We start from the raw sequence: 20,809 nt of genomic DNA, 5'->3' as shown, positions 1-20,809 counted from the left end.
TCCGGGCAGCCCCTGTAGCAGAATCGAGCGCTTTCAGTCAACATGTTGTGGGCGTGACTGTGCTGCTGACGTCATTCAGTGACAGCTAGCTGTCAGAAAGTGAGTTCATTCCCCTCGAGCCGAGGAGACGGAGCGCTGTCGATAGGTTTTTGCCCTTCCGTCGATCTTAACACATCGAGTAAGCGAGACAACGGACCGACCTTTCCACCGAGCCCGGCCATGGACGAACAGGCGGGGCCCGGCGTGTTCTTTAACAACAACAACAACTCTGTTTTGCCCGGCGGTGGAAAAGGACCGCTGCCTGATGGCGACGCTGGGGAGGCGGCCAGGGCGCAGTACAGTATCCCGGGGATCTTGCACTTCCTGCAGCACGAATGGGCCCGTTTCGAAGTAGAAAGAGCACAATGGGAGGTGGAGCGGGCCGAATTACAGGTGAAAAACGCCACTGTGTGTGTGTGTGTGTACACTATCACGTATTAGTGACCCTACCTTGGCAGCGTGCAGCTCCTCGATAGTAACTCGCGTTGAGTTTCTGTGTTGATTGTTCTGGTTTCCAGACTAGCTAGTTAGCTTTAAGCTAAAGAGCTAAAAGAGCTGCAGCGCCAGTCTGACCCAACTGCACGACGACTGTTTGCGACCGCTTTACCTTTGACTGAAAACACCGTACTTGTCTCTTGCATCTAAAAATTAGAAGAAGGTTATTATACACCAACAAGTGCAATGATGGAATTAAATTACTAGCAAAAAAGCTAGCTCTGCAAACGTTCTGTAGCATCACAGAACGACTACCTGCCTACTTGTAGCTAAATGTGTAGCACCCCGGCTAGATTTTTACAACATGTTTATCTGTAAACACTTGAATTGAATGATCTAGAGAAAATGTAGGAGTGATTGATCGTTTTGGAGCTGTCAGTGCTGTCAGACAGCACAAAGAGTGCGGAGTTAGGACGTGTTGTTTATGAAGCTTATCCTAAGCTAGCTGCCATGTCACTGCCACTCCTGGAAACAGAATGAAAAATATTATCTATATATATATATATACACCAGGTGGTGGAAGAGCTCATTAATAAATTATAAGACGTAAAAAGGGTTTTCCTGCTTTAAAGGTTCTACATCACACAAGCTGGTCTGTTTAATGTTTAGAGAGTTCAAACTGGAAGGTAATGTCTCACAAAGTTCAGTCGTTTCGTGTGTGCTCTCTCCAGTCCAATAAAACACATCTTTCTCTGTCAGGCTTGCAGATAAATAAGTCAACACATACTGTGTTTTGACTTATAGGAGCGATATTTATTCTGCACTTAAAGCTGGTATGTTTGTGGCTTTGTAGATAATGACTTTGGACAGCATCTGCCAGACCATTCTTTCATTCAGGGGATGAGGCAGCTTATTATGGTTTTGTCAGCCTGTCTAATGTTTGGAAGAAAATGTTGTTTTTCCTCTCCATCATTTTTGTTAACCCTGTTGTTGGTTGGACTGTGCGGTTGCTGGATCACAGACATGAGCCAAACCAGACTTTTGTGGTTTGACATCAGGCAGCTCTATGGATAGACTGACCTCAGCTAACAAAGAGACGACTGGGGGACACTGCATTGTTTCTACTTTGGTGACGTACAGGAGATCAGTGTAGTAGGGTTTTGACTCATCGGTCTCATGCAGCACTTTCAGTCCGGCCTAGTGTATTAAAGGCTTCCTGTCTGCTGTCATGAAGCAAGCTTATCGACGGTGAAGCTGCTGCAACTGCGGCAAAGCACAGGGAGGCTGCTAGATAGTTTATTGGGTGGTTTGTTTGTGGCGGCAAAACAGTGCGCGCTCAATTCGTCGTTCTTGTTTTTATTGCACCTGATGCCTGTTTATGTTTTGTACATCGTTTGACCTGCTGTAGAATATTTACAGCTACTGGTACAAACATAATTGTACTTTGATCGCTCAGACACACAGAGTCAGTTTCCAGTTAATATCTACTGTGTTCTTTACTGTTGTTTATATTTTCATATCTTACTGTGTCAGATCAGTAATGATATTTCTAATACTGAAAAGCTTCCACAAGGGACGTAACCTTGTTGTGTCCTTGAAGGATGGTTACATATTGCCAACACATACAGGTAGTGGTTGGATAACAAGCAGTGTAATGACCAGAGCGAGGAGGAACAGATTTAAATGAACACAAATAGATGTGTATGAATAATGTAAAGCTCTTGTAGGCACAGGGTCTTAATGGAAGATAACATGCACCATGCAAATTCTGTTTTGTCAGCCTTCTCAGCCCTCTGTAACATATCGCTCATAGTCTTCCTCATCATGTCCACACACTGTGTTTTTAGTCACAGATTTAACACTTGTATGTTATAATTGTTTGTTTTTAGGATTGGCACCGTTTAAAAATGTACACAAAGCAATTTCAACACCCAGAGAATTCTCCCTTTGAAGGATTATTTTGTAATGCTGGTTGTATAGTCACTGAATGGCTGTGTTGCTGCTTGGGAGGAAGGCAAACCCCAGGGCTTGTAAGGAATGTTGTCCAGCCAGCCTGTTAGGTCATGCTCAAGGCCACTCCTCTTTACTGGAGCGGCACAGAAACTGTACATGCCTGACTCGTCCTGCTGCTGTGCCATTTCTGTGCCGTACATGGGCGGCTGTCACTCATGTTCAGGCTTCAGCTGACTGGTCATTGATCATTAGTTAATTGACTCAATCAAACTGATTTGCTGAGGCAGTCATAGGTCACAGCTCGAGTTTGTGTGCAGCATCTGATCTTGGTAATAAAAGAAACCAGTTAGTCGAGGGAATCTGTGGAGTGAAGTGAGGGTGGACTTTTCATTCTGGCTGTCTTATCTGTCTGAAAAACAGAGCCAACATTTTGTCATGCATTTTAATTGATTAAGGACTGACAATTATGTTCATAAGTGAATAGATTATAATATGGAATTAACCATTTTAGTCTTTAGATGATGAAAACAGTCCACCACAGTTAAAATGACACCTGTATGGGGCCTAAATGTTCATAATCTATGTATTTAGGTATGTAGCATACATGTGAAACATCGTAGTGTGGATCTATTTAAAATTAAATCTGTATTCTTTTAGTGGTATTGTCCGAGTAAAGATCTTTCCCAGGATTGGGATTGATTGAGGTTGAATCATGTTACGTCTCAAACAGGCGGGGCAAAGCTCTCCAGTTATGGGGAAATCCCTGCTCCATAGGGTATCTCCTTGCCAGAAGTATCTGTCAGTAGCCATAATTTGACACCAGCAGAAGGTTGAAGGTGACTGGGGGTGTAAGGTGGCTTTATGTGGGAGCAGACTGAAACGTGGACCCACTCAGCCTCTCTGGATAGAAGTGACTCTTGTATTTCTAAGTGAGAGAGCCTTTTTTTACCATGAACAACATTATTATGTGTCCCATGCTATTTGATTACGTCTCTCTGTGTGGACTGCAGCTCACTGTGGAGCAGCCTAGAATTACCCTGCCTCGGTTAGATGACTTATTACTGTGATCTTGTGTTTACTTTTACTAATGGCAAAGCCTGAGGCATATTTAGCTCAATGGTGAGGCAATAAAGAGGACTGAACCATGCACAAACATGCACATACTGTGGCATTGAGAAATTCAGGAATGGGAGTCTCCGTCATTCCACAGTAGATACTATGTCCACCCCCAAGCTGCAGTTATTTTTGCCCTCTTGGTGTGCGCCTCAGACAGAGAAAGAACAAGAAAAGCACATGCTCAGATATTGATAAAGACATTATAGGCTCCTTTGAACAACAGTTCCCACAAAATTAATGTACTGGCGTACATGTGAAGTTTGAGCCACGCTAAAGTAAACAATAACCAGAAGCATCACAAAGGCAGTTATTGCAGCTTGTATCAAATATTCACAGTGTACAGATAACACTAAGTAGTTTAAAAGGGGTTGTGTTTTTCCTGTAAGAGAGCCTGAAGGGATGCATGTTTATTAACCAAAGCCTGATCCTCTGAGCCTTGCTCCACTGTCCCCATTGGACTCACACCAGAGCTTTCCTCTCTGCTGCAGAGCTGCCTTGTTGTCAGCCTGTTAATTCCTTCTCTCATCCCTACTTTCACACTTACAGCCTTCATCTGTCTAAGTGGTTGTGCAGGACAGCTGCCTAGTGCCACAGAAATCGCCCACCTTCCCCGTTTTACAGTAATTCTGAGGTCACCGGTCTGTCAGAGGTTTAAATTGGTGTACTCACCAGATCAAATTGCTGTTGTGTCACCATGATGTGGTGGTGGTAGTGTGATGTAATCTGGTTTGTTGTCTCCCTGTCGTCAAAAGTAATTTGTCACAGCACAAGATTGTGTGAACTTCATGTGCATTAATAAAAAATATTGTAAAAATGGCTTACAAAACACACAGTTTAAGACATTTTGGCCAAAACAAATTATGTTGATGTTAATGCAGAACTGGCTAACACAAAGAGTTTTGGTTCTTTATACTGTCTGAAACAAGTTTATAAGTAGAAGTGTGGCTGCCTAAAGCTGAAAAGTTTAGTTGTGCCTGGGCTTAAATGAGAGGTATTGAAAATCGAGACTGTCTGCTCTTTCACAGTGATGGAGCACTTTACCAGCACTGTCTAAACAGACCATTTCCAGATTTAGTATGTCATCTAACTCATTATCCGTTTAAATCATTCTTCTCCTATTTCATATCTTCTTCTATCTGCAGTGTGTTTTTACTCTCTCTCTACATCTTTTCACTGTAGTTCAGCCAGGACCACACCTTCCAGTCATGAGAAAGAAAATGCTGATTTGAAAAAACGTTAGTTCTTTGCCTGCCCTTGTCCGTGTCTGCATGTGCGCCGTGAAGGTTATGTAATATTAATGGAGCAACATGGTATGCAACACCCTTGTCTTCCAAAGGCCCAACACGCCGCCTTTGTTTTTCACCCTTTGAGGTAGCGCTGCATTGTGAACTTTGACGTGAGCTTAGTGACAGTTGCTCAAGTGGAAACTCGTGATGGGATGACGGGATGATGAGAAATTTACATCACGATCTAAGCAGCTCACTGTCAGGCTGCCCCTCAGAGCAGTCCTGAATCTGTGGACATGAGCAGGGTGGATCAATGGGCAGTGTCTGCATTTTGTGCTCTTCTGTGTTTCACATTGTGAACTAGTAAAGATGAGCGGTAGATAAAACTTAGCAGTTTGTTTGGTCCTCACATCTGATAGTCAGCTGAGTTTGTACGATGTGTTAACAGCTGCTCTCTCAGACAGATTATGATTTTTGAAGGGTGAGCAGTTTCAGTGTAAACACAAATGAGCTTCACTGAAAAAATGCTAAAAGATAAGATTTCAAACTAGTGTAAGTTTCTCTTGGAAGGTAGACAAAACTATAGTAAAATAAGCTTATTGTAAATGGACATACTGGCCATGTTTAGCTGTGGTGGTGTTTTGCTCAGCTTGTCGTGTTTTGTAGAAACAGAGAAGTCGTCTCCAGCAGCTCTGTCCTGCTTCTGTTGTTTTGCTACTTTGCTACTAGTGTAATGGCATGCGTGGAATGTACTTGCCTGGTTATCACGTCAGCCATCATGGTGCTCATTGGTTTTGCGGTAACTGTTAGAGTAAACCCAGTGTTCGCTGAAAGAAAGGTTGTTTGCATTGTAAATATGGGATTTACACCAGCTGCTTTCCCCTTCGTGAGCTCCGGCTGTGGCTGAAAAGGCTGGCATGTGTGACCATTTGTTTGTGTGAAAGCCCCTAAGGTTGTAGGAGTATCCACTGAACTTATTTCACAAACGGAGTGAGCTCAGCGTTGCCTCAGAGATGTACTGGATCATTCACAGTGTTCAGTCTGCCTCGATTAAATGAACTCATTGTGTTGTGGATGTCTTTGGCGATGACGCAGATCAAGTCTGGAAGAAAACATGTCTGGTATTCACAAATCTCAGGTTTCAAGGTCTTATAACCAGCGGGATGTGGTTTACATTCATCAGGCATTCATTGATTGATATTTATGTCCAAAATAATACAATATTTGACTGTTTTCCTCTTGTGGGCGTTGTCAGGAATTTACTGCCAACAAAGTGTGGTTAAACAACCCAGGTGTTTGTCAATGTCATGCAAGCACAGTCACTCTAACTCTAAACTTTAAAGGTAATAACACACATTCAACTGAGCGGTGCTACAGTGACGCACAGATTAGGTGTGATGATATGCCAAAGAGAGCATGTGAGCATGTGGCCAACCTTCCTACCAGTTTGGTTTACCAGAATTTAGAGGTTTAGAGGTTAGTCTCTGGTGTTTATTTTGCACCCTAGCCATTAGCCTATCTCTTCTGCCTCCTTTTCCTGTCTCTGAAAAGCCTAGTGCTTTAGATGGATGCCCCCATTCTACATGTCTCTAACTCAGACAGACTAAGGAGCCCTTATCCAGCAGCGCAATAATGCAGTCAGTGTGAGGCCAGGAATTAAATGCTTCCTGTGTCTCTTTATGGCCAGAGTTGACTCCATTGCATTCCTCCCAAGGTTAATGTTTGATGGAGGAGAGATGGCGAGCCAGAGATTCACAGAGCTGCACTCTTCTCTATCTCTGGCACGGCAGGACGCCAGGCGTCCCTGGGCCAGCGCTTCATGTGGATAAGGAAGTGAGTGGTCGCTTGTTATCTCAATCGACGCAGATGTACAGTTTAATCTACAGTGAAAATGGACTCAGTTTTGAAACCTTTTGTTTGACATGCATGGTAATGTTTCCGGTTTGAACAAAATATTAACCTTTATTAACCATTTGTGTAGTAATTTTTGTCAGCACATTTTAATTTGTACATAACATTTAACCCAGAAAGATTGCATTCTGCTGGACATCAAGAGGCTTTTAATGGAAAATAGCTTAGTAATTAGCCTAATGAGTTTATAGGTATAGGCCCAGTTACTTGTGAGTTTCAATGCCCAGCGGCTGTGGTCCCCAGTGATATTTGGATTGGAGCCACTCTAGCTAGAGTAAATTATTTTGAGAGCCACACAGTCTGGCCCAATCCAAACAGTGATAATTTTCCATATGCAATATTTTCCTAATGCCTTATTTGTACCCCTTTTTGTGCCTCCTTTCCAACCCGCTAAAGTCAGTGCCACAGTGATGCCTGCTTTACTGAGTATAAGCAAGGTATTCATCACTGACACATTTTATGCCTCCTCTCATATCTGTAAATTAGTTTTTAATCTACCAAACGGGACAAATCAATATTCTTCATCAGGTAAATGTATGGCTTTTGCACTCCTCTTTCTCCGCTTGGGCTTTCCTGGTGTTTCTCTTTTTATCGTTTGCCCTCCCCTGTGTCATTGTAACTAATCTCATAATGCAACTGAAGATTGTTTTAGCATATTGAACCTTTTTTTTTCTTGACTTTCTTTGTTAACACTGGCTCAAGGGTGCAAGGAAGTCAAATGTTATTAATGTTGTTGCCAATCCCAAATACATTAGTATAGATCCAGCTGACAATAGACACCTTTAGCCAACAGATTTGCTAAGCAACTGGAGACCGTGTAGAAGTGCTATGCTGGCCCTCTTTTTAAAGCATAATTTGCTGGCAGCTGTGCTGACTGTTAGCATGCGACCAGGACTCCAAGTCCTAATTGCACAGAGCTGCAGCAGGCAGGTTGTTCTGAGTTCCTCAGCAGAGGACTGTGATGCTGGGAAGAAAACGCTCCTATTAGTACGAGGCAGATTGAAGTGCTGTCATGACTCATTGTTGCAGTCAGCAGCAGCAGCGCTACTTGCTATTCGTGTGAAACTGTGATCCAGCCCACTCAAACTCACACCATCCTCTGCACATAGAGTGAAATGCATGGAATCAAGTCCATATTCATCCCCTTTAAATGGTTTACCTGAGCTTTCAGAGAAGGGGGACACTTACATTATGTATTTACATTTTGAGAGAAGATTAAGGCTTAATCCTAAAAAAATGAAAACACTGTAGCTGTTGTCATCTCCTAATAACTGTGTGGTAGAATTTTGATCAATTGTTTGTATGGTATCAACATTATTAACCTCTCCTCTGTATGCAACAGACTCTTAGCAGCTGTTCAGCAGCCTTGCTGTTATCTCTAATACTGGATGAACTATGTTGTTTTCTTGCACTTAGAATATTTAGCAAGAGCCAGAATTTGAAACAACAGAAGAATTAAAAAAGAAAAATGTTAAGTCAACGCCTCACCATAATGGCTTCTACTAGCTGGATTGAAGTTATAGCTACCTACTGTAAAATTACTCCTCATTTGTGCATTTCTTTGTAATTTGTTTGTTTGGGTTGGTAGTAATGGTAGTATCACAGTGATGTTGTATTTTATGGACCAAGTAGAGAAAGTTAGCATCAATCATCATCATATAGTGTAATTAATGTATTTGATTTCAGTTTTTCTTTTATGAAATACTCAGGATTACCGGTTTCTGGTTGTATGGCTCCTCCCTGTAGTGTGTGTGTGTGTGTGTGTGTGTGTAAAGACATAATGTCAGTTTTGTTTAATCTGTGATCTGCTCCGTTTACTTAATCTCCTGAAGCTTGTGTAGTTTCTTCTGCACTGTGAACTGGCCTCTACCATTCTCATTAATAGTATCTGTGCATGTACATGCTTGTGTGTGTGTGTGTGTAGAGCCCAGCAATGTAACGTAACGTGCTGACTCAGATTGAGTGCGTCAACAGCTGCTGCCTGTTACTGAAGAGAGACAGTGGTGTACTAAAGGAGGGGGATGGTTGTGTGTGGGGGAGTGAGGAGGTCAGATTAAAATAGAATAGTACAGATTGGCTTTTTATTTCCCATCATGCCACGCATATTGATTTGACATCATCCTATTTCAGTCTTGACAGAAGATGTTTTCAGATGTTTTCTCATGGAGGCTGTCTTTGAAGTCAGGTCTTTGTTGGTGGCTAATTCACATCAGAGATGCCAAAACACTGGAAACATGGACTCTATTTATAAAAGCAACTGTGAATCTCTTTGAAATGCAACCTGACAATTCTATTTTTGTGTTTTCAGGCTCAAATCGCCTTCCTGCAGGGGGAGAGGAAAGGCCAGGAGAACTTAAAGAAAGATCTTGTCAGAAGGATCAAAATGCTAGAGTATGCGCTGAAGCAAGAAAGGTGAGTGCCTTACCAGCCACCCACCCACCTACCACCCACAAATACCCCTGCTATTCTGCAACCACTGCAGTGTTTCCTATGTTCCTAAAATAATCCTGAAATATGGTTAAAAATAAAATGACCCATTGGGATTCTAAGAGGTCAACACCTGCACAAAGCTGGAACACTCCAGAGTGCTGCTCTCTGCACATCTGTACTGCAAGGTTTTATTGATCATTCAGTATGTAGCATTAAAAAAAAGAAGAAAACAAAAACCCTCCAGCTCCTTCTTGTTCTCTGCGCACTAGTCTGATGTCTCAGCTGGCATCAGCAGAAGCAGTGTGCCAGAGAGATTCCCCCGAGTCCAGCTGGTGTTATGTCTTCGTTTGAGAGCGCGTGTTGGCATGAAGCTTTTGTTTGCTGATGACTCTGCACTGTCCTCAGAATAAGGACAGGACAGGAAAGGAAATCCTCTTATTCCCCAAGACAGGGTCATTGTCTTGGCTTTCTTTCAGTGTTTTTTTTTGTTGTTGTTGTTTGCAGCATCCCGTCACCATCACTCAAAATGTCCCTTTGGTAATTAGCATTTCCTTGGCTGCATCCTGGAACAGAAATACATTTGTAGTTTAAACCTAAAACTGAACAAGTAGTCCTCAGTGTTTCATGTGGGTGGTGTCATTGTCACCACTCTCTCAACAACAGCTTGAGACGTACATAACTAGCCTGTGACTGACAACAGAAGATTGTAGTAGGTGACTGTGAGCTGAAACCTGTGAGGTGTTGCAAAGGCAATAAGAAAAGTCCTCCCAGGATGATAAGTAAAGGTTACGCATGAGACAATGAAAACAGGGATGTGTAACAAATGAAAGGACTGGAGCAGAGAGTTTGTCTAATGAGAGGCTTACAAAAACTGAGTCAGACAGCTGCCAAAATGGGTTAGTGCGCTGTTGTTTCTCCGGTCAGCTCAGAGGTTAGTTACATTTTGCCTACCTGTGCTCTGTGAGGGTCATTATCCAAGGTTTGTTAAGCACAGAATCCTCCTCTGGCTGTTTGTAGTATATATTTACTTACGTTTCTCCTATGAGATCACCACAGACCCAGCCTCGGGAGCAGCACTTAACCCAGAATTACTACCACTTTCCTCGGTTGCTAGGCAACAGGTCATGTCTCAGAGGGTATCTGAAAGCAATATCAGAAATGGCTTTCAGAATGTGGGATGTACCCAATTTAAAATGAATTTGATTTTGACGGGGGTTGCTTCCTCTGCATCACAGGAGAGAGTGGTGGAGTGGTGGGGGCTGTGTGAACTGAAAAGGTGTCAGAGCTCTCCTTGTACTCATCCCTCACTACTGTTGTAGATGTGTGTGAAGTCAGTGGAAGAAATCTCAGCATTGTAAAGGAACTAAATTGCATTTCCAATATTCGTTTATTTGCACCTTCAAAGGGAATCACATTGTAAAAATGTGTTAAAGCTTTACACACATTTCCTGCATTTTATCATGTTCAGGATCACCGTCTAAATGTATTATTTTTAATCATTTGTACTTACTGTTCATCTCTACATACAAGGGCATCCATCTGAAAAGTATGCAAGTTTGTGAGAAGTAGAGCAAACTGTAGTTGGGATGACTTTCAAAGCATATGCATAATTAGTTTTTTAAAATAGCTTCTTCTCAAGTCTTTTTGATCAACCCTGTTTTGCTTATTTGTCTCCTTCCTTTTTTTCTTCTCAACTTCCAGAGCAAAGTACCACAAGTTAAAATATGGGACAGAGTTAAATCAAGGTGACATGAAGCCTCCGAGCTACGACTCTGGTAAGTCTGGATCCAGCTCCACCCACAAAGCACCTCAGTTGTTGAGTTCACATACTTCAAGTCACAGGAGTGTTACGTATGTGAAGGCAGCATTCATGTTGGATCTTGTTTGTCTCGATAGATTTCTTCATAGTATCATTACCTGAATTACGGTATGAGAAACGTCTTCTTGTTGCCATATACAAATATGCTGATTAATAACAAATGTGATCATAAATATAAACAAAACTACTCTCAACACAAATCATGATGCTCTCCCTCTTTAGGGTGATCTGCCATTATAGTGTTAGTGTAATTTCGGTATCACCACACTACCTGTTACTTGTTATATTATTGTCATTTAATTGGCCTCTCATGTTCAAGTCTTCTGCCATCATTAAGTCAGATTGCAATATTTCCTCTCCTCTCTCTCCTCATCTCTATTCATGAGGGCTGTTCAAAGCGCCTAAGCCCTTGAAGTGTTGATGAATGAGGGGAGGTGAAGGGGAGAGGTGTTGGGTGAAGGAGGGGGGAGACGAGAAGTGGGAGGTGTTGCTGGTATGGTGGCGCACCTGCCCGCTCATCACCCTCCTGAATTAGGCATGACCCACTTTTGGAGGCATCCTCGTCTGTTCGCCTTCGCCAAATCAACCCCTCCACACACACACACACACACACACACACACTCTCACCCCATCTAAATCTTATTAACACGTCTCTCTGCTCCATGCAAAATTCCCAGATGACTCGTGAGTGGACCGCTGACGTTGTTAAATATCAAAGTGAGCTTTGAATCCCATCATTGTTTGTTTTTTGTCAAAGACATAGACGTTTACAAAAGAGCGCGTGTTGTTCTGGATGCTGCAGGCGCAGACACACGTCGCTGTTCTTTCTAGTATGTCATGGGACGTGTTTGGAGCAGGGACCAGCCATTTTGAAGGTGTCAGAAAGCGTCATTAAATATGTTGTTTTAGCATCAAGAAACAAGTTGCTGGTAATGAGTATTAAATCCCCTCTGCTGCATATGTTGTGTACACTGTTTTAATTAACTACTAGACTGTAAATATTTGTGTTGAGGTTGCTAATTAAAGTTAGAGTTATTCAAATGTTTGCATTAAACATGAAAGTGTTAAGTCAGTGGCACATTTTAAACAGTGTATGACTTTACTCTGTGCTTACTGAAAGCACTAGTATGCGTGTAGTTGCCAGGATGCTGCGATACAGGAATGTTCTGGTTGTGTTTACAGAGTGGAAATAATGTCAGATGGTGTGCTTTTTTTGTGGGGCCCTGATTTGTGTCCTTCTCTCCTCTCCTTCAGATGAGGCCAATGAGAACGATAGTTCTGGATCACTCAACAATCAGCTGTCCTGGAAACAAGGCCGTCAGCTCCTCAGACAGTAAGTTCTTTTAGCATTCAGCTCAGAAAGCTCTCTTCAGTGGAGAAATATCCCCTTAATAGAAATACCTTAGCTTGTAATCATTTTTCTGTAATACTAATGTTACTTGTGTCAGACCGACAAGATGTATGAAGTGTACTATGAACCCAGCAGAGCTGTGGGCCAAAAAAAACTGTGTGGAAGAGCTCCCTCACATGGACACCAGCAGTCATTACCTGCTCTGTCTTTTTTTTTCCCCCACTGGTGTACCCAGAGGGTTCAGGAGTGTTGTTATTGTATCAGCCTACTCTCCAGTCAGTCTCTTTAAATAAACCAGGCTTCAGCCTTTATCCCAGACACCATCAGGCTGCCTCACACATCATCTGCCCCAACATGCCGGCTGATGAAGCAGCCAATTTATTCATGAATCTGTGTCAAGGGACAGATCAATAATGTGCTAAAACACCCCCTCCCTTTCAGTTAGTCGCTTGCTCAGATTGCTAGAACGTCTTCTACATCCCTTCGGGGTAGGTGTAATATTTGATGAGTAGCTCATCTTGCCTCAGTAGAGCCGATACTGTTAACTAGACCACTGCCAGAGGACATGACATTTTTAACAGTAACAAGTACTCTTTCACTCTTCGTCATCATTGATCCCGTTCTAGTCAACACAATGAATGTAATGCAGCAATTCATCTCTTTTTGTGGCATTATTAAACTTTATTGTACATTTTTTTTACCAAAAACAACAAAGTTTAAGTTCATTCATCTTGTCCTAGGTACCTGCAGGAAGTGGGCTACACAGACACCATCTTGGATGTCAAGTCCCAGCGGGTCAGAGCACTGCTAGGACTAGCTGGGGACGGAGGTGGGCGGGCAGGTGAACCAAGGAGTACTGAGCCTTTGGTCAATGGAACAGACACAACAAAAGGCAACAGAGGGTGAGTGTGCTTCAGTAAGTGTGCAACATTTCATGAATAACAACATGCTGATTGATTTGTTAATGCATACGTCCTCAACAGGAAAGCTGAGCTTTCTGACACTAGTGCTGTACTGGAGGCCTTCAAGTTTATTGAGAATGCAGCAGCTGAGTTCAGTGATGAAGAGGAGGAAGAGGATAGCGAGGGAAAGGACAGGACTACAGTGGAATCCAGAACGGTATGAAACCAGACTGTCCTGACCACAGTTATGTAAAAAAATGTTGTTGTGTTGTACTAAAAAGAGAGGTGAAAATATTTCCCCTTTAGATCTTGAGGAAGAAGCCGTCATCATCATCATCATCAACATCTCCAGCCAGTATGGACACCAGTGAGGACCCTGACACAGAGGAGGCTCTGAAGGGCTTTGACTTCCTGTCCAGCCCTGATGAGATGGACACCTCACCAGAGTCCAGAGGCCCTGGGGACGGCACAGACTGGGGTAAGTGACAACCAGCCCCTGGGAAATACTGTTCAGACACCACAGATAGTTATACAACTACAATATTCCCACACAATGATGATCTGGTTTCTATCTGTGAATAATATATACAAATCACTAATTGTTTTATGGTGTAATTTTTATTGTCACTTTTGCTCATAGTTTGTTGATTGTTCATGAAGTTCTTGTCATTCATATACCATGCTGTGGTCATAAGTCATGATGTTTGGAGTTTCTGTGTTTAACCCATAGTTTGTGATCTCTTCCACTGTGTGTACCCATAGCCAGCCTGTGACCACAATGTGTCTTCCACTCCTGTGTGTCGTCAAATCAACCCGATTCCCTTTGAGTCTCACAGCTCTGTAGACCAAATCTATTTTAAAAAAACGGGCCTAATGTCATGTTGAGGAGTATTTTTGTATTCGAATGCAAATTGTTGTATTTGTGTCATAATTTGTATGAAGATGTAAACATGTCCAAATCAAAGAACTCCTCACATGGCATTAACTTCCCTCCCACTACTCACATATCCAATAGGAAAAAAACAATCCTAGACAAATTAGAAGAGAATCCTGTAAATGCTGCTCCCAATGATCTAATATCACTGTAGTGGCCTGTTTAAAGAAAGGATGCTCATCTCGCCTTCTCCCTGGGAGGTTTAAGAAACCTCTTAGGGAGTATGAGCCCGAGAAAGAGATCTCTGCACGATACCTACCCTGCCGGGCCGCTCGAGCCTCGACCAGGGCAGTTCCTCAACAGCCTCTCGGTCTGGTTTTGTTCCCCCTGTGTAGACAAGGACGAGCAAGGTCCCATTTCTGAGGCCTGGGATGTGGACCCGGGCCTGATAACCAAACTCAAGGAGCAGTACAGAAAGGAGCGCAAGGGGAAAAAGGGGGTGAAGAGTAAGTCCTGTCAGGCGTTGCTGCCTCCCTCCCTCTTCCTCTCTTTGTAGAGCCTGACTTTCTTGAGTTCAGCCAAAAAGCCTCAAATCAAAAACAAACACACCTTCCTTGTGTTTTTTTTTTTTTCATCTCCTTCTCTAGCTGCTCCTTTTTATGCCTCTGTCCTCTTCATACTCTCTTCTTGTGACGGCTATATATTTGTTATTTCCCAGCCCAGTTGCTTTATGCATGTTTGTCCTCATGTTCTTTACATTCATAGTAACATCATCATCTTGTCCACACTCAATCAGTGACGAAGTCCATCTGTGTCCCATCTGGGCTAGCAGTAGTCTCCTCAGTCATCTGTTTTTGTATTCTCCCGTCATAATAACATAATAATCACCATCTTTATCCTCATCTGTATGCCATGTTGATACTACAGTATCGAGTAATTTTGCTGCTGTTGTAAATTGATGGCAATTAAAAGCGTTTTCAGTGACTCAGCGAAGTGACTCAGCTGAATACTACAACTCTCAGCATAACAGCCCTCTTCAGACTCATTCAGCGACTGAGAGCTCTTATATTTTACATTTATGAGGCCCGGTCTCGGCTTTCCTATTGCTGTGATTAAATCAGAAGATCGGCAGCTCAGCTCGCCTCACTTTCTTCTTCACTCGGCTCGCATCGCCACCTTTTACACGTTTCTTTCTTCTTCTCTGGTTTTAACAGACGTCTATTTTTGTTCTTCACACTGTGTTGGTGCTTTATCACTTTGGTGGGTGTGTGGAGGAAATAATCTGCAGGGATTTAGTTTAAAATTTGAGGAATTATGCATGTTCTATTTCTAGATTAGATTAAAACATCAGTACTGCTGACATCTGTCTGCTGAGATTAAAGTAATATCAGCTAGCCCTCCTCTGACCACAGGTAAGAAAATCCAGCTACCTGTACCTCTAAAGCTAAAGTAGCCTAACACAGTGCCATAGTGTGCTTTTTAAACAGCTGAACTACAACTTTTTGGTATGTGAGCTAGCTTAGCCTCCCATTGGTTGTTTATGTCTTTGTGACTGCTGTATGAAACAGAGAAGATAACAACAGTTTTTCTGCTGCCATATTATGAATACACTGCCATACATGTAACAATAATTTTAGGGTTTTCTAGCAGTGTTGTCAGTGTTTCCATCAAAAACATAAACAACATTTTTATCTGTCTGGCTTAGACTTGACAAAAACTGATGCTCTCCACACCGCCCATGTTTTAAGATCAGTGTGCTTCTCCTACTTCTTCATTTAACAAGGACTCTGCTGGCGGCTTTCCTTTACGTTCCCTTCTTTTACTTTCCATGATTTGTTCATTTATTTTCTTTCAGTGCTGCTTTCTTTCCACGTTCATCAGTGTTTCACTTCCAGCTTGCTCTTACAGTTCTCTGACAAATGATCGTGTGTTTTCCATCATCATTCTTCATGATTCTTCTTCATCATATACCTGTTTGTTAACTCTCACCCTGATTTGTTAAACAGGGCCAAACCGGTCCAAACTCCAGGACATGCTCGCTAACCTAAGAGACGCAGAGGACTTGTCCCACATGCAACCTCCATCCACCCCCCAATCCAGGCCCAACGTGGCTCGGTTCAGCGAGCATGAGGGTAACCGGACAGATGAAGGTACCCTCGCTAAAAGCATTTACTCTGTTAGACTGGATTAACTCCCCTTTACCCTTTACAGCTTTGTCAGCAGTGGTTTTGTATTTATTTATTTGTTTTCTCTCTCCTTAGTCGAAGCACTGACCTTCCCACCCACCTCAGGGAAGTCGTTCATTATGGGCACTGATGAGGCCATGGAGAGTGAGCTGGGCCTGGGGGAGCTGGCTGGGCTCACTGTGGCCAATGAGGCTGACAGTCTGGCATATGATGTGAGTAGGAAGAGGCAGACTGAACCATTCCTCCAGGGACAACTATTTATGTTCACATTGTCACTTGCCTCCTCTGATCTGTAGCAAATTGTGTTTATAGATATGGCAGAGAAGCTGCTTTAATAGGCAGAGAAGGTACCGGTTCTAGTTTTTAAAACTGTATTTGCACCAGTAGCACGGTCATGTGGAGACACCCAAGGAGGTGGTGAGCTTTTTTTTACGAGTTTTGTTCGATGACAGGCTTTGACACAGAATGCAATGCTATATAGTGCTTCCAGTTAATATTAGTTCACCTTTTGGAAATCCTCAGTGTTAAAATTCAGAAGCAGAAAAGTACTCTGGTACTCTCTCACACAGTTTATCTCTGGCACTCAGTCTTCGTTTAAAGGTTATTTTCAAGACCTGCTGCCAGTGCGAGAGTGAATTAATGCCACTGCTTTAGCTAACCTTTAAGTAAGCTATAAACTTCCATCCATCCGTCATCTGAACCCGTTTGTCCTGCAGTGCAGGGTCACAAGGGGCTGGAGCCTATTCCAGTTATCTACGGGTGAAAGGCGGGGTACACCCTGGACAGGTCACCAGTCCATCACGGGGCAACATACAGAGACAAACAACCATTCATGCTCACACCTACGGGCAATTTAGAGTCACCAATCAACCTAACAACAGACACAATGAGAACGCACAAACTCCACACAGAAAGGCCGCTGTCAAAGCAGGAACAGCTATAAACTTGACATTCAAAATAAAAGAATATAACAGTGTTGTTTGAGTTTTGTAACTGAGTAACTGAAGAGAAGCACCGTATAAGTTGAGTTCCTGGTCAGATCAGGAGCGCTCTCTACAGTTTATGTAGCTGTTAACAATGTAAATTGGACGTTACTCTGCAGATCGGCAACAATAAGGATGCTATGAGGAAAACATGGAACCCCAAATTCACTCTGCGGAGTCATTTTGATGGGATCCGTGCCCTGACATTCCACCCTGTGGAGCCCGTTCTGGTCACTGCTTCAGAGGACCACACGCTCAAGATGTGGAACCTGCAAAAGACTGCTCCTGCCAAAAAGTAAGCATGTTTCCTTTGCTGTCTGCTCTTGTGTCTCCTTGTACCTGAAGCCGCAGAAAGCTCAGTTATATCTTGACAACCCCATGAGGAATAGAGCTCGTCTTTGTTTCTGCTCCATCACATGATTCAGCTACAGGAAGCTGTCCCCACAAAGAACTCATTATGTCATGTCATATCTATGCAGCCCACACACAGACTGCAGTGATGTCATGTGTTTATATTTGGATACTAAAGGCAGGGGTATTGTGAAGAAAGACAATAAAATAGTAACATGTATCTGATGTGTGGTTTTGAATGCTACATTAATGAATGTTTGTCTTTAGGAGTACATCATTAGATGTGGAGCCAATCTACACTTTCAGGGCTCACAGGTAACACTGCACACAAGTAAAAGCAAATCTGTGTTGGTTCAGTGTGGTCATGCTAATGATATTCACGATTATAACCACAGGGGGGCAGTGTTAAGTGTGGTAATGAGCAGTACAGGGGACCAGTGCTTCAGCGGAGGGGTTGACGGTACCATACAGTGCTGGAACACCCCCAACCCCAACATCGACCCCTACGACTCCTACGGTAAGCGCTTTGTGTGTTCTGTTTGAGTCTGAGGATTTTCAGGATGAGCTGTAATAACTGAGTTGGTTGTGTTCTGCAGACCCGTCAGTGCTGCGCGGAGTGCTGACTGGACACACTGACTCAGTTTGGGGGTTGGTGTACAGCAGTGCACACCAGCGCCTGCTGTCCTGCTCCGCTGACGGGACTGTGAGACTGTGGGACACCAACACAACCTCCCCTGCCCTGGCAGTGTTCAACGAAAACAAAAGTACAGATCTCAATCATCAGCTTATTGTTTCCTTTTGATAACAATAGTTAAAACATGCTTTGTTGTGTTCGTCTTTGCTCCAGAGCTGGGAATCCCCTCCTCTGTAGACCTGGTGTGCAGTGAACCAGCTCACCTGGTCACATCCTTTACAAACGGACAGATTGGCCTCTTCAACATGGAGACCCGCCAGCTCGTCCTCAGTCTAGAATCCAATTTGGAGCCAGGTTTGTGTGGTACAGTGGATTGACTGGGTTAAACCTGTATGTGGTGGAGATAGAAGCTTAAATCATGTTAGCACCATTTTTGAAAAGAGCTTTAAGACTGCAGAAAAATACGATTATTTACCGATTTCCAGATAAAAATAACATGTATATGTATGTAGATATATGCTCCATAAAACCAGCAGTGTTTAAATAGTTATCAGACAAAGGTCTTTGCTAACATCTAGTGGTGGCTTTGGGAAACACAATGGGATGTAAAAGAGTCCACTGTCTGTTTTTACACAGGCACTCCCTGTCAGATCAATAAGGTCCTCAGCCACCCCACTCTTCCGATCACCATCACTGCACAGGAGGACCGACACATCAAGTTCTTTGACAACAACAGTGGGAAGCTGATTCACTCCATGGTTGCCCACCTGGATGCAGTCACCAGCTTAGCCGTGGACCCGAATGGACTATATCTCATGTCAGGCAGTAAGTGCACTGGAACCAGGTTTTGTTTGTGCCCTGGTTTGTTAAACTGCTGTATTCACCTGCAGCACCTCTGTCGGACTGTAGTTCAGTTTGTACCGCTTTAACTCGTCATCTTCTCCACAGGTCACGACTGCTCCATCCGTTTGTGGAACTTGGAGAGTAAAACCTGCATCCAGGAATTCACGGCTCACAGAAAGAAGTTTGAGGAATCGATCCACGATGTGGCGTTTCATCCGTCGAAATGCTACATCGCTAGCGCCGGTGCAGATGCTCTTGCCAAGGTGTTTGTATGACGCGGAGCTGCGTCTCTCCCCACAGCCCCGACCTCTGACTCAGCCTCCCATGATCAGGGACCAATAGAGTCACAGCAGGGGAAAGACCTTCAGGCAGGGGTCCAGTCCCACCTCACACAGCCCACTGGTCTCCTGTCAGACTGGCAGACTATGTAGCCATTAGCCTCAAACGGGCTGTGACTCTCCATAGAAGGGGTCGGCAGGGAGGCCAGACAGGAGGAGAACTGCTCTCTGGTCCCCCATTCACCATCCAGGCTGGCCTGGGTGTGACCGGCTATGGTGCCCCCTGCAGACAGACTAAAACTTAACCTCCATAGCTAGGAGGCTCAGGACAAGTATTATGAGCGTGGAGTGGAAAAATGAGGTTCCAAGCCCGTTGTTCTTCTGCCTCTTGTGGCTTCACGCTCGCCCCACATCCCTCAGGTCCTCGACCTTCCCTCTCAGACTAACCAGGTCCAGGCCCTTTACTCCAAGTCAGGTTTTGTGTTGTGTTGTGGGGGGCACAGAAGGCTTGCTGGAGCTGTCATGGAAGCGTCTCACTTCCTCCTCTCTGCTTTCCGGACTGACTGCTTGCTGGCCTGTCTGTATTTTCCTTTTTAAAACACGTATTGACAAATGTGCCTTTGCTTTAAAAAGGTCTTGAAAATGTTATTTTAACAAGCTTGTTTCGGGGATCAGGGAGGGAGGGGGACGGCGGAGAATTGGAGCTCGTTGTCACAATGTTGTTGATTTTAACATTGGATGTAAAATTACAAATGCTTATAATAAACAAAAATATATATTCAGTCTTAAACTTTACTGTGCAGCGTGAGTTTGAGTGCTCCTTTTTGATAAGTGTGGTTGGGGAATCGGTTTTGTGCATTTTGAGGCAAAGCTGGTAGAGTGATACAGACCATTAAGTATATTTGCCTGTTTGTTAGATTGTACACTTCAGAAGTAAGATTACAAACATATGTGTCCAAAGTAAACCATCTTGGTTATATAATGACAATTCAAACTTGGTTCTAGATGTCAATTTTAGGAATAACTAACTGATTTTGGCCAGTTTGCTCTTGTTTGAATTGAATGGCTTGTACTGTATGTAGTTTTCCCCAGTTGTGTGGACATGCTTGACTACAATGTGATGTTGTCATGTCCAGATATTTACAGTAGTCCAGTGTTTAGCAGGAAAATTAGTGCAGTACCTTTTAGGACTATTTGAAATAACGAGTGAACCATCCAACACTGAGGGAAGAGAAATGTCCTGCAAGTCCAGTTTACTGTAAACTGAGGAGGTTTAAAAAGAAATCAATCAAGATGTACATGCGGAGTACAGCTTCATAATGAGCCATTTTCTCAGTCACTGGTTTGTATATGAAAGTATGTTCAAAATAAAAACTGCTGTAAAATGTGATCGGGGCTCTTGATGTGGGTCATTTGGACAAACGGTGTCTTCTCTTCTGGGCTTCAGGTTGTGTTTAAAGCTACTGAAACACTGTCAC

The 20,809-nt window shown here is 43.3% G+C and overlaps 1 protein-coding gene across 2 annotated transcripts; it reads left to right on the top strand.

The window, feature by feature from the left end:
• The first annotated feature begins 78 nt into the window (after positions 1-78).
• On the top strand, positions 79-20,721 carry LOC114447755 (striatin-like). Of its 2 annotated transcripts, XM_028424186.1 has the most exons (17): positions 79-432; positions 8,989-9,092; positions 10,812-10,885; positions 12,184-12,262; positions 13,021-13,182; positions 13,264-13,399; positions 13,489-13,660; positions 14,452-14,562; positions 16,063-16,206; positions 16,318-16,454; positions 17,345-17,520; positions 17,844-17,891; positions 17,972-18,093; positions 18,173-18,340; positions 18,424-18,564; positions 18,847-19,035; positions 19,159-20,721. In XM_028424186.1, exons 1-17 carry the CDS (start codon positions 220-222, stop codon positions 19,326-19,328), a joined length of 2,346 nt encoding a protein of 781 aa, XP_028279987.1. In that variant the 5' UTR covers positions 79-219; the 3' UTR covers positions 19,329-20,721. The 2 variants fall into 2 exon arrangements, with proteins under 2 accessions (XP_028279987.1, XP_028279988.1); XM_028424187.1 differs by lacking the exon at positions 14,452-14,562.
• The last annotated feature ends 88 nt before the right edge of the window (positions 20,722-20,809 follow it).

This window comes from Parambassis ranga, chromosome 15 (genome assembly GCF_900634625.1).
Source record: "Parambassis ranga chromosome 15, fParRan2.1, whole genome shotgun sequence".
NCBI lineage: Eukaryota > Metazoa > Chordata > Actinopteri > Ambassidae > Parambassis > Parambassis ranga.
Note: the sequence above shows the minus strand (reverse complement) of the source record. Positions and strands in the feature narration are given on the sequence as shown.

What these genes read in the sequence shown, in the direction of transcription:
- LOC114447755 (XM_028424186.1), top strand. Translation starts at nt 220, where the DNA reads ATGGACGAACAGGCGGGGCCCGGCGTGTTCTTTAACAACAACAACAAC. An exon ending in GGCCGTCAGCTCCTCAGACA is followed by an intron (nt 12,263 to 13,020) that starts GTAAGTTCTTTT and finishes ATCTTGTCCTAG; the next exon opens with GTACCTGCAGGAAGTGGGCT. An exon ending in GGGGAAAAAGGGGGTGAAGA is followed by an intron (nt 14,563 to 16,062) that starts GTAAGTCCTGTC and finishes TTTGTTAAACAG; the next exon opens with GGCCAAACCGGTCCAAACTC.